The sequence below is a fragment of the Saccostrea echinata genome, unplaced genomic scaffold (assembly GCF_033153115.1).
Source record: "Saccostrea echinata isolate AGI-Se365-2 ecotype Australia unplaced genomic scaffold, CSIRO_AGI_Sech_v1 ptg000045l, whole genome shotgun sequence".
NCBI lineage: Eukaryota > Metazoa > Mollusca > Bivalvia > Ostreida > Ostreidae > Saccostrea > Saccostrea echinata.
Genome location: NW_026889794.1, coordinates 2,524,873 through 2,538,726, shown reverse-complemented (window position 1 = coordinate 2,538,726; position 13,854 = coordinate 2,524,873). Strand labels below are relative to the sequence as shown.

The 13,854-nt window shown below is 32.2% G+C and overlaps 1 protein-coding gene across 1 annotated transcript in view; it reads right to left on the bottom strand.

The window, feature by feature from the left end:
- Positions 1–13,854, bottom strand: part of LOC133201554 (vigilin-like) — a 61,852-nt gene that overhangs the window by 34,816 nt on the left and 13,182 nt on the right. The window contains exons 12-23 of the mRNA XM_061337355.1: positions 13,459–13,558; positions 7,954–8,034; positions 6,708–6,733; positions 5,840–5,939; positions 4,886–4,987; positions 4,719–4,744; positions 4,502–4,604; positions 3,289–3,390; positions 2,650–2,681; positions 1,946–2,048; positions 1,273–1,377; positions 749–786 (exon numbers count right to left, since the gene is read on the bottom strand). Of these exons, the coding sequence (XP_061193339.1) occupies positions 749–786; positions 1,273–1,377; positions 1,946–2,048; positions 2,650–2,681; positions 3,289–3,390; positions 4,502–4,604; positions 4,719–4,744; positions 4,886–4,987; positions 5,840–5,939; positions 6,708–6,733; positions 7,954–8,034; positions 13,459–13,558 (918 nt within the window). The remainder of the gene's footprint in view (positions 1–748; positions 787–1,272; positions 1,378–1,945; positions 2,049–2,649; positions 2,682–3,288; positions 3,391–4,501; positions 4,605–4,718; positions 4,745–4,885; positions 4,988–5,839; positions 5,940–6,707; positions 6,734–7,953; positions 8,035–13,458; positions 13,559–13,854) is intronic.

Here is a 13,854-nt window from a genome sequence, read left to right as displayed (position 1 = left end):
GAAATAAATTATTGTGGTTCATGAATAAATACTTTCTAATGCCTACCACACACCGAATTTTCTCAAAAAGGCACAAGATTATAAACATTTAACAATCAAATTTATTAAGAATTCATAATTAAACAATTTACATTAAATAACAACATTCACAGTGCATTCATACCTGTAAACAATGATCAAGACAAAAAAACCCAATCCAATTCCATTTTTAAAAATCTATCCGAACTTTCATTTTTTCACTTACATGTACTTTACTATTAAGCTTCACTGTTTTAACAGGGCAAAGAGAGATAACTCTATCATTCTTAGCAACCTTAAATTATTGTTAAATTATTCAGCTAACAGTGGCATAATAAGAGAGTGAATATACGCTTGTAACTTTAGGAACTATGGTAGTACAGTGTATTGATATTAAAGTCATATAAAAATGAAGATATTGAAATAAAAGTACAACAACATAGTCATAGACTGTTAAAAAGTTAACTGCAAGGGTTAATCCAAAAGTAATTTCAGTTCAGTTTATTACAGACAAGAGACATCTACATCTCATAGACAGTATTTACAAACATATGCATAAGTACATATAATACAGTACAATTGCCATCAAGTGAGTACAATTCATAACACATAATAGGTCATTTGTGCTAAAAAAATCTTTAATAATTTTGTTTGTTCTAAACAACTGTTAAAAAAGAGAAACAAATGGGAAATTTGTCACAGAATAATCACCCTAGACCTCATTACTTACTGGCTTCTGGTCTTCATTTCTCTTATCTTCTCCTCCAACTGAAACAAGAATTTGTCTGCATTGTTAAATTAGAAAACTTGTAAGTTTATACTTGTAAGTTTATACAGTCAACCTTGTTCTCTAGATCTCAGTGGGACCAAGAAAAAAACCCTCAAGATATCCGAGGATTTGAGATATCGAGGGTAAAATAAAGAATAAGTGATTTGGATTTCCAAATCACTTTGACATATCCATGATATTAGAGATATCAGTGTTCAAGATACCAAAATTCAACTGTACAGTAAATATACAAAACATGCTACTGCCCTAAAACTAATGTCCAGAAGTATTAAAACTTAGCAATATAAAACAGAGCAATATTTTCCTTCTTTAAACTGGAATTCATTACCAGGGATAATAAAAATTATTCAGCGTTATTTCAACTCCATAAAGTACACTATTTTTATATTTATATCAGTGTCTGTATGTAAATGAGATTTATTAATTGGAGCAAATATTTATATCAAAGGTCAAGGTGATGTTACCATGGCAATGCCCTCCTGGATGCTCTCTTCATTCTCTCCATACACTTCCACTTCATACGATTCTTCTTCTGATGTTTGCGGAGGTATTACTATTTTTATACCTTTCTGGAAAGACCATTTTCTTTTAGTTAGTATGATGATATTTTGATAAAATAACACCTGTGATTTATCTTTTTAATATTAGCTGACTAAAATTAGACTTAAGGCCAGTATATAAAGAGTTTAATTAAGTCAGATCAGTATAATACTACTGTTGGTTAACAAAAATGATTTAAAGGGTGTTTTAAGTGAAGCTTAAGGTTTCACTGATTGCAAAATTATGCCTCCATACAAAATTTTCAATGCCTTACACTACTTCAACATGATTTCAATACTTGGCACTGGTGGATTTAGAGAGGGGGGTTCCCCTTTTGTGTCCAAAATATACATAAGATTTAATAAATCAATTTTTTTAGGTGTGGCTGTGGGCCCCTTCCCTGATCCCAAACTGGTCGCCGCCCCTTCCCCCCCCCCCCCCCCTTTCAAGATTCCTGGATCCGCCACTGCTTGGTCTAACATGAATTCATAGATTAGCAATCACAAATAGTTAAGCATTTATAAAATTATGTATGCTCTTTCTATCAAAATCTATTGACTGTATTGCTTACTGACTTCTTATTGTCAAAAACTACACCTGATTTAATATATCCTGCATCTTCTTGATATTCTCACCACCTCGGCCTATCAGTCGGCCTCGGTCTTCCCAGGATACGGACAATATACCTTTCTGTTTTGTTCTACAAATAAAGAAACAAAAAAAATAATTTTCATTTGTGTGCCAATAGATTCCAAGAGCCAGTTTTGCTGTCTTTAAATTCCTCATGTGAACTGACAAATTTCTATCAAATGAAAACTGAACAGCAAAAAAAAGTTTAAAATATGTAATTGTAGTGTTCATGCAATACATTTTATATCTGTGCTAGTAAATTCATTAAAGTATTTCATGAATCTCATATCATTAATCAACCATTAAAATTATGGACTTCAAACAGGTTAATCAGAATACTGTATAGTGAGGAAATAACTCAAAAAAGAGAACTTTTTGCTTTTTATATTAATTTGCACTATCAATGAAGCATTGAATTTAAGAAACAATGAATAATTCACATGTAAAATGGTCATTATATACCCTTTAAGAATGTACATTTACACATTTGCACAAATTCAAATATCCAAAATTCAGAAATAATTAAAAAAAAAAAACTAAGAAAAAAATCGAATAGGCAATTTAAAACCTCTATACAGTACCCTGAACCAAAGGATGTTTTATGTCATAATTGGTTGACACTTTGAACAAACAATCTCACTGCAATAACAGACAATAAGCTCATTGATTACCTTGTTTTCATGTTCTTTAATTTTTCTTCCAGCTGAAATAAGAATTAATATAAAATCTGTTTAAGGTTTGGAAGTTAAAAAAAATTATATATACATTGATTATAACAAATAAATTGGATCAAATAAGAACCCTTTAATTTACAAAGTTTTTCACTGCTCATTGTCTTTCTTTGTGCAAATAAAGCAAAAGAGTATTAGCTTTATGTACATTTTTAACTATTTAAATAATTTCCCTAATTGAAATCATGACAATTTTACTTTTTTTTTTATTACAGGGATTGGGGAGGGGAGGGGTTAAAAAAGAAACTCAAAACTGAAAATCTTATTATCAAGTTGTCTAATGCTTCCTAAATTATTCTTAGTTTGTTGCACATGCACATAGTAACATGTATGTGTACATGTATGTCTGAAATGATGTAATTAAATTGGATAGAAGCACAGAGAGACAGTCCAAAGAGAATGCAATCCTCAGAATTTTTTTCCTCAGGAGATAACTGTGTCTGTAAATTGTTTACATATAGCATATTTGAATTTAATTATTTTTGAGACTAATGATTGTTTCCTGGAATGTAAGCAACGTGCTAGGGACTGTTGAAATTCTAAATTAAACTGTAAGGTTTAAATAAAGAGTGCCATTACCGTGGAAACCACTTCATCGATGTCCTCTGCACTATTTCCTATGATCTGGATCTTTGTTTTTTCTCCTGTTGTCTTCTTTGGGATATTTATACTTATTCCTCTCTGGAAAATAAGATAAACTAGAAAATTGACTCAGTCAGGGAGGGAATCACAGCAGGCGGTCACAGGAGAGGGAAACCTATACTTGATAAAGTAAAGCTTAGAATAAACAAGAAGTGTATGAGCCCATGCTCACTAGTAATACCCCCGCCCTGATGTGAATATACACTCTCAGATGAATATACACAAATTCAGTTGCAACAGAAATTTGGTACGAATATGAATCCCACCATGCAAAGAGAAAGATTGCGTTAAAATTTCAAGCATCTGCCATGAGTAGTTGCTGAGAAAACTGCGACGGAAATTTGGTATTCACAGATGCATGGATTAACAGGAAGTTGACATTGGATTCGTACAAAAATTAATCCCACAATATGGCATGCCAAAACAAAGAGTATGCTAAAATTTTAAGCATCTGTGATGAGTAGTTGCTGAGAAAAATATGGCCGAAATTTAGTGAGGACATAAGGAAGGATGGATAAACAGGAAGTTGTCATCAGATTCCTACAGAAATGAATCCCACCATATGGCATGCTTAAAGAAAGAGTGTGCTAAAATTTTAAGCATCTGCGATGAGCAGTTTGGTATGGGCAGACGCATGGATTATCAGGAAGTTGACATCGGATTTGTACAAAAATGAATCTCACCATATGCCTAGACAAAAAGTATGCTAAAATTTCAAGCATCTGCCTTGAGTAGTTGTTGAGAAAACTGAGATGAAAAATTGACAGACAGACACACACATAGACACACAGAGACAGACAGACAGATGGATCTACAAAAAATTCCGATTTTCCCCATCATGTACAAAAAACAAAAGAATCCAACAGGTTCAAAATCATATGAATTATGTACAATGTATATTCTTTTTTTTATGATTCATCATAACTAAAAGTAATTGTTATATTTATCGACATGTACCTAAAGAAAAAATAGTACATGTAGGTTCACTATACATATAGATGTATGAATATGTGAAGTTAGATTCCATTATAACAGGGTTTTTTTTTTTTGGTAAAGGAATTGCTATGAACATTGTCAGAAATTCTTCAGAACTTTGCTATAACCAGAAAATCACTGTATCAGTTTCCATACAAAAACAGTCACACTCTACCTCTGCAAACTGTTCCCTAATACTGGCTATTTGTTCACCCCTGGGACCAATCAAATACTGTGCTTCTTTCTGCAATATTTCCAAAGTTCTCTTTTGGACACTCCTACAAATTCAAACATTAACGCACATGTAATATTTACAGGTTTACTTCAAAATTGACCAATTCTTTAGCTAATCACTTTAACTTAAGAGAAATTAACTACGATTGTTTACCTACCTTGTATTTTCCAATCTTTCTTTAATCTGAAATATTGGACAATATTTAATAACAAATCTTTAACCCACTTTGAGAAGTTTTTGCAGTAAGTAAAATTGTTGACAGTTGAAATATATGGCCCGATACTTTATTCACATGTATTTTTCGATCATACACATGTACATTACCATAGCAACAGCTGCGTCCACATCCTGTTTGTTTCTGGATTCTATGATAAAACACTTTGGAGTGATACCTTTTGGTAAACTGATGTTAACTTCTGCCCCCATCTACAAATACATGCAATAATATCTTTTTTTTAAATCAAATAAGTAAAAATGAATATCATTTTTTTCTCTGACTGTTGTTAAGAGAAGTGTACTATAGGTACATGTAGCTGGACTTTAAAGTTATCACTGACAATATCAGGATTGCTTTGATGTAACTGTTTTTCATTGGATGCTGTAAACTGTTTCTGATTGGATGCTCAAAAATTTTGAAATACATGTACTTTGCTGCTGAGTGATGGTTGAGATTGTTTTTCATTGGATGCTGTAAACTGTTTTTGACTGGATGCTCAAAATTTAAAATACTTTGCTGCTGAGTGATGGATGAGATTGTTTTTCATTGGATGCTGTTTTTCATTGGATGTTGTAAACTGTTTTTGGTTGGATGCCCAAAATTTAAAAATACTTTGCTGATGAGGGATCACTACTGCCAAACAAATGTCCAATTATCTTGAGAATGTAATGTAACTTGACTTATTTTTTTGGTAACAAATCATGCACATTCTGAGGTATACTAGGATCACTGGTCAAGATGGCACAGTATGACAAATCCTGTCTGACTAAGCCCCCCCCCCCCCCCCCCTACACACACACATATTAATTACATTTGTTGTTCATCCGATGGAATATAATGGTTCAGAAAATTCTCCAAGTCATATAAAACATGTACTTGCTCTTCTTCAATGGATTTTGTTGATGAAACTTTACATAAAATGGTACCTGGTAGACATATTGCACAAGCAGATTTTGCTAGCAACTTAGTAAAATTATTTTAAATTCAGTCTCATTTTTTAAATTTTTCGGTTATCAAGCTGCCTCCACCAACAAAATTCTAGATCCGCCACCATTCCTCACCTCCTTTAATTTCTGTTGAATTTGTTTAATGTTTTCCCCTCCCTTCCCTATCACAGATCCTGCTTCTTCTTCTGATACTTCTATTGTACTGGTAGTAAGTCTATTGAAAGTATAGAAAACATAAATCAAGCATTTACTAGACATGATACTTCTACTGTACTGGTAGTAAGTCTATTGAAAGTATAGAAAACATAAATCAAGCATTTACTAGACATGATACTTCTACTGTACTGGTAGTAAGTCTATTGAAAGTATAGAAAACATAAATCAAGCATTTACTAGACATGATACTTCTACTGTACTGGTAGTAAGTCTATTGAAAGTATAGAAAACATAAATCAAGCATTTACTAGACATGATACTTCTACTGTACTGGTAGTAAGTCTATTGAAAGTATAGAAAACATAAATCAAGCATTTACTAGACATGATACTTCTACTGTACTGGTAGTAAGTCTGTTGAAAGTATAGAAAACATAAATCAAGCATTTACTAGACATGATACTTCTACTGTACTGGTAGTAAGTCTGTTGAAAGTATAGAAAACAAAAATCAAGCATTTACTAGACATGATACTTCTACTGTACTGGTAGTAAGTCTATTGAAAGTATAGAAAACATAAATCAAGCATTTACTAGACATGATACTTCTACTGTACTGGTAGTAAGTCTATTGAAAGTATAGAAAACATAAATCAAGCATTTACTAGACATGATACTTCTACTGTACTGGTAGTAAGTCTGTTGAAAGTATAGAAAACATAAATCAAGCATTTACTAGACATGCACTCATGTATTCATGGATTTACATTGAAATATAACTGAAAAAATACTTGCTGTATAAGACCCTAATAATAAGATAATAAATACCTCAGTTTCTCCAATTCTTTATTTATCTGAAAACAAACAAGCATCACCTTGATCACTATATACATGTAATATACTCAAACAAAAGTTAAAGATTAAATGAGAACAGAGTTCATAAAATTTATGTAACTTCATTATCTCCAGAAGATGCAGCAAACAGTATCTGGACTATCTAAGCCTGAATCCTAAAGGAATTTAAAGGTCCCAGGGGCCACTATGCTCACCTTTCACTGTACCCTTCCTGAAATCTAAATGTGACTAGGTGATCCCTCATATTAAAACACATGTTTCAAAGATTTTCATCTGCACATTGTAATTGATATCATGTAAATGTACATGTATATATAAATCAGAGCTTTGTTGTTGTGCAGAAAGTCTACATACATGTATTCTGAGAAGAACTGCTGACCTTTAGAAAATTTAACATTGTTTTTATTTATTGTGGCCCTAAAATAGCTTGATGACCATGATTTGGGAGGGGGGGGGACCTAGAAATTAGAATATACACCACAATTACATGATTATATACATTTTAATTCGACAGTGACCTTGTTGTTCTGATAAAGAAAATAAATAAGTAAATACCGGTATTGAATAGATAAATTTCAATATTATAAAATAAATTTTTTGTTTCATTAAAAATCAAAGCACAACTGTGCTTCAAGGATTGTCATAGACAGACTTCCTGTGAAATACAGTGTGTACATGAACTAATAGCCTCCTGTGCCATGTAATTGTTGCCTGAAGAGCAGAGTGACATTTAGGGATCACTTTACCCATGCAGCAGCCCTGCTGTTCTTGAGAAAAAAAATTTTAAAGATTTTTTAAAAATATATTTCCATGTAAAACTTTCATTCCTTTTTGTAGCCCCGCACTACTCCCTTGGGCCATTTGAACAAAATTTGTATGGCAAGTTTTGTCTTTTCTGACCCAGCAGTTCTTGAGAATAAGATTTTATAATGATTCCACCCTACCTAGTTTGCCATTTCTAGATTATTTATCTCCATCTTAAAGAGGTTCTTCATTTGAATTAACTTTAATCCCCTTCCACCAATGTGTGTTTTTTTTTTCAAGTTTGATTGAAATTCACTTAGTAGTTTTGGAAAAAAGTGAAGTGTGCAAAGTTTATGATGATCACAATGTTGACAGAAAACAGACAAATTTTTATCAGAAAAGCTCACTAGAGCTTTTTTGAAATTTATGCATCAATTTTCATATTAAATCATGCTCTTGATTAAACCATACTTACAATTGCCATAGCTTTATCCAGATTTTCTTCATCTTTTGCCTCAACCAACAAATCTTTGCCCACAAGCACTTCAGCGTCCATCTGAAAAAGGTGGATTCTTTTTTTTAATCATGTTTTCTTATTCTCTTGATCCATTACAAAAAATTGTGACTTGTATATTTCATGTAATTCATTGTTAAGTTTGTAGTTTATCTTGACATAAAATATAACCAAATAGAAACTGAAGATTCTCTCTTCACATGTACATGTGCTGACATTTTTGCTTGACTTTGACCAAATGATATTAACTCAGCTGTGTAAAGGACAGTAATAGGAAATATTTTCTCAATACCTTCTCAATATGTAAGCCTATGTTTAATCATTCTTAAATAAGTAACTACAAAATCGTAAGAAAAGTAATACAGTTGCCTATAATGAATAGGTTTGTGTTGTAGTTTGTACCAGTTACATGGCATGTATCAGCTGTGTGTCACATGACAGATATAAAAAAAGGATAATTAGGCTGAATGTAGAAAATGGTACTAGTGCAAGGGCATCCAGTTATTTTTGGGCATAAAAAATTGATAAACATTAAAAGAGGTTTACATCTCTTACCTGAAAAGTGCTGGGAGCTAGTATGTGTTGTTTGGGAAGTACTCGTGATTTTGCCAAGAATGCGTGTAATAGCAAAAATTTTCCACTTCCCCTCTGCATCATAATTAATTTAAATAATTTTCTTCAGAGCAGAATCCACTCCCAGCACTTTTTAAGAATATACATGATAAAAGCAATTGATTTTTCGTATTTCAGCATAAACAGTCAAGTGTATGCCTTTGCACTTATGAGGTTTATCGGGAATAAGATTATCTTATTAGCGATTTTCTTTACATTCTCTGATGCCGTGCAGCTCTAAAATGTCTTGATAAATTAATCACCCGTATATACACAATTGTTTTTAAGAAATTTTAATTATTTGATTTAGCAATGCCAATGAATTTGTATTAAATTAAGAATTTTTGTAATTATTAAACCAATTAATGGATCCACTCCTCTGGATCACTTGTACTGCGTCAAGTCAAGACAAATGACATCATATATGACACACGATTTATTTCTAAAAATTCGGAAGTTTTGTTAACAAATGGTGATATTTTGCATTCCCTGATAAAATTTTTTTTAAAAAATGCATACAATCTTTTACTTACGCATCATCATGTGGCTTAATTTATTTTTGTTACTTGTTAAATTTTCAATGACGTCACAATGATACTTTCTACACAGTGTCTTACAAATGTGAACTCAGGCCTTCCTTAACGTAGCTAAGTAAATGATCCCAAATTTAGAAAAGGTATTCCTCCCAAGAAGCAAATAAAAGACTGAAAAGCCACACAGGATCATTAATATTCTTGACATTTGATCAACAAACCATCAAAATTCTTTGCTGAATATATTAGACCCCAAACTACAAGTACCTTGTACAAATCCTACACCAATACATTGTTATGAGGAAAATGAATTTTTTATTTTCAAAAGTTTTCAAAAGATAAAAAAACCAGAAGTCTCTGATGAGACTGTAGCTCTACTGGTCTGTACATATACATGTAACAAAGAAAAAGTAGCACTTGGATTCGAAACTTTGCAACATGCAGCAATAAATAGAATTATGTATCTTAATATAGTCTACTTGTGTGCCAAGTTAAATTGAAATCAAATAAAAACTGTAGGAGGAGTAGGAGGAGTAGCATTTTAAAATTCACAGAAATTTCTATTTTTGGTAACCATGGCAACATCGTTCATCGAAATAAAAAAACTGATGCTCTGAATTATGTATCATAGTGTAGTCTATTTGTGTGCCAAGTTATATTGAAACCAGACCAAAACTGTAGGAGGAATTTCATTTTGAAGGAATTTCACAGACATTTCTATTTTTAGTAACCATGTCAACATCGTTCATAGAAGTCAAAAACCCATGCACTAAATTATGTATCTTAGTGTAGTCTACTCGTGTGCCAAGTTATATTGAAACCAGACCAAAACTGTAGGAGAAGTAGCATTTTAAAGGAATTTCACAGAAATTTCTATTTTTAGTAACCATGGCAACATCGTTCATTGAAATCAAAAACCGATGCACTAAATTATGAATCTTAATAGAGTCTACTTGTATGCCAAATCATACTGAAATCAGACCAAAACTGTAGGAGGAGTAGGGTTTTAAAGGAATTTCACAGAAATTTCTATTTTTAGTAACCATGGCAACACCGCTCATCCAAATCAAAAACTGATGCACTATATTATGTATCTTAGTGTAGTCCACTTGTGTGCCAAGTTATATTGAAATCAGATCAAAACTGTATGAGGAGTAGGGTTTTAAAGGAATTTCACAGAAATTTCTATTTTTAGTAACCATGGCAATACCGCTCATCCAAATCAAAAACCGATGCACTATATTATGTATCTTAGTGTAGTCTACCTGTGTGCCAAGTTATATTGAAATCAGACCAAAACTGTAGGAGGAGTAGCATTTTGAAAAATTGTTTACAGACAGACGGACAGACAGACGCCGGACACCTTACTATCGCATAAGCTCTTCTGGTCTCTGACCAGTAGAGCTAAAAAATTAACATAATTAGAATTTCTTGGACAGATAAAGAAACTAATACAAATGAACAAAATTTTAATTTCATTATGTAATGGATATATGCCGAATACTGTTCTATATGTAAAATTATCAGACTGTTTGAGGCCCGTTAGGGCTGAAAACAGTCTGATAATTTTACTTATTATATACCCAACTGTTTGTCACTCAGTTTTACTGTTGAATTTATGCAATCATGTGACGGTGTGATCCTATGTTCCGGATCACCACACTGTGGTTTTCTGAATCCATATCACCCCTCTCTGAAACTGATGACGTAGTGCACAGATAAATGACGTTTTTATTCTCGCGTATCAAAAAGTTCCTTGACAAAATGGATTGTTTAATGGATAAAAGTTATGTAATTGATCCAAAAAGTTTCCTTTTATTATATTTTGCTAGTTAGAAAGGGGTATATAATAAATTTATCATTATAACAGTAACTTGATCCGAAGAGTCGTATCACTTCTCGTTGACAGGCGCAGATCATCAGATCAAACTCGACGCTTCGCGTCTCGTTTGATCTGATGATCTGCGCCTGTCAACTTGACGTGATACGATTCTTCGGATCAAGTTACTGTTATAATAATATATATTTAAAACATTGCTGTGACGTCATGCCTTTGTTCTTGCAGTCTAAAAATTTACCTGTAGCCGTCCGATAATAATAATTAACAGTCCAATAATATATTATCGGACGGCAGTGATAACTAAATCGGACAGTAGTTAAAAAACAACAACTAGAGTGAAATCAAGGTTTAATTTGTCCAGAAACCAACAAAAAGTTAGGGAGAAAAAAATTCCGGGAAAGCGAACGCGAGGAAATTAAGTTGTTAAAAATAGCAAATCCAAGTTGAAACTGGAGTTTTAACCTTCCTCAAAAGTAACACTTAAGTTCCATTCAGTTTTTTTGCAAAGCGTTTTCGATACAACACTGTCAATAAGCCAATTTAAATCCATTTCTGATAAAGAACCAGTCTGCGAATCTCTTCATATAACGAAGTTTGTTCGCCAATGACCGCACTATTAAAACCCAAGATTTTCATTATATCATCCAATCAAAATTTTAGATAAAAATCCGCATTTTTACTTTAAATGCATTTTGAAGATATCATCCAACACTGTATCTGTATCAATGTCAAACGCACTTAATAAAAACAAAATATTCCGAATCATAAAAAATCCTTCATCACCTGACCACTGTCCATAGTTCCTGCTAAGCCAAACGACTGCCATTGAATGAATGAAACAAAAGAGTTCACTCGCTGATTTTACTGTCTAGAGAAAAAAAAATCTCTTTTCTTTTGTCTACTTATTAGATGGTTTCAGGTAGAAAAATACTGATGCCTGAACTCCTATTGTGTAATTATCGGACTCCTCCAGGTAACTTTTGGACATTTAAATAGCAATGTTTTAAGTAAGATATATGCCTCATACAATTCTATATGTAAAATTATCAGACTGTTTTCGGCCCTAATGGGCCTCAAACAGTCTGATAATTTTACATATAGAACAGTATTCGGCATATATCCATTACATATAGAATTGTATGAGGCATATATCTTACTTAAAACATTGCTATTTAAATGTCCAAAAGTTACCTGGAGGAGTCCGATAATTACACAATAGGAGTTCAGGCATCAATAGTTTTCTACCTGAAACCATCTAATAAGTAGACAAAAGAAAAGAGAAAGTTTTTTTCTTTAGACAGTAAAATCAGTGAGTGAACTCTTTTGTTTCATTCATTCAATGGCAGTTGTTTGGCTTAGCAGGAACTCAATCTCCCTTGCAGAGTTGTTGTTCGTTTCTCTCTCAGACACCTCTGCGATGGGCTCACGTCAAGATTTTTGACATAAAGTAAAAAACATGACATTCAAAGGATTATTTCAAATTTAACTAATAGTTCTAGATAAACTTAGTAAATATCTACCTTAAAAGAGGAACATTAGTGCAGGCATTTAATTATAATGAATTTAAACAAACTCACTATTTCTCGTGCTTATCACTGTGATATACGCGAGCCAACGACAGAGGTGAATGTATGAGCCGATGGTAGAGAGTGGCAGGAACTATGGACAGTGGTCAGGTGATGAAGGATTTTTTTATGATTCAGAAATTTTTTTTATTAAGTGTGTTTGACATTTATACAGATACAGTGTTGGATGATATCTATCAAAATGCATTTAAAGTAAAAATGTGGATTTTTATCTAAAATTTTGATTGGATGATATAATGAAAATCTTGGGTTTTAAAAGTGTGGTCATTGGCGAACAAACCTCGTTAAATGAAGAGATTCGCAGACTGGTTCTTTATCAGAAATGGATTTAAATTGGCTTATTGACAGTGCTGTATCGAAAACGCTTTGCAAAAAAACAAATGGAAAGTCTTACTTTTGAGGAAGGTTAAAACTCCAGTTTCTTCTTGGATTTACTATTTTTAACAACTTAATTTCCTTGCGTTCGCTTTCCCTGAATTTTTTCTCCCTAACTTTTTTTTTGGTTTCTGGACAAATTAAACCTTGATTTCACTCTAGTTGTTGTTTTTTAACTACTGTCCGATTTTGTTATCACTGCCGTCCGATAATATATTATTGGACTGCTAATTATTATTATCGGACAGCTACAGGTAAATTTTTAGACTGTAAGAACAAAGGCATGATGTCACAGCAATGTTTTAATAAAAGATATAACATTGGTATCTGGTTCAATTTATGACAGATTACATAGATGAAAACATGCAAACCAAATTCAAGAAATATCTTCATTTCAATTTTTTTGTTTTTGATTTTAAATATAATGCAGAGCAATGGATAAAAGGGTCAACATGGTCAGCCAATCATCCTTTGGATAAAATGACACTTAATTATGTATCTCTTTGAAAAAATCACTTACTTGTTTAAGATTTTTTCTAATCCTTTGTATATTGTTTCCACCTTTGCCAATTAACTTGTACCTTTCATCTGATGTTAGATCAACTCTCCTTTTGGGGTATCTTTTAAAAAAAAAAATTAGTATATTCATGAATTATTAAATTCAAACATTTACATGTACATGGCACATTTTGGAAATTAAAAACCATGAGTTTCTGGGACTGTAAAAATGAACTTTAATTTTAAAAAATATATATATACACATATACATATCAAAATTCTTATTAATGCAAAACCATGGCATAAGGTTCACATTGTAGGCTATATACATGATAAATCTGAAGAATCAAAAAGGTCAATTTTTGAAGGTATTATGTATTATAAAAATATGGACAAATTCTATTCCTTTACCTTTGTG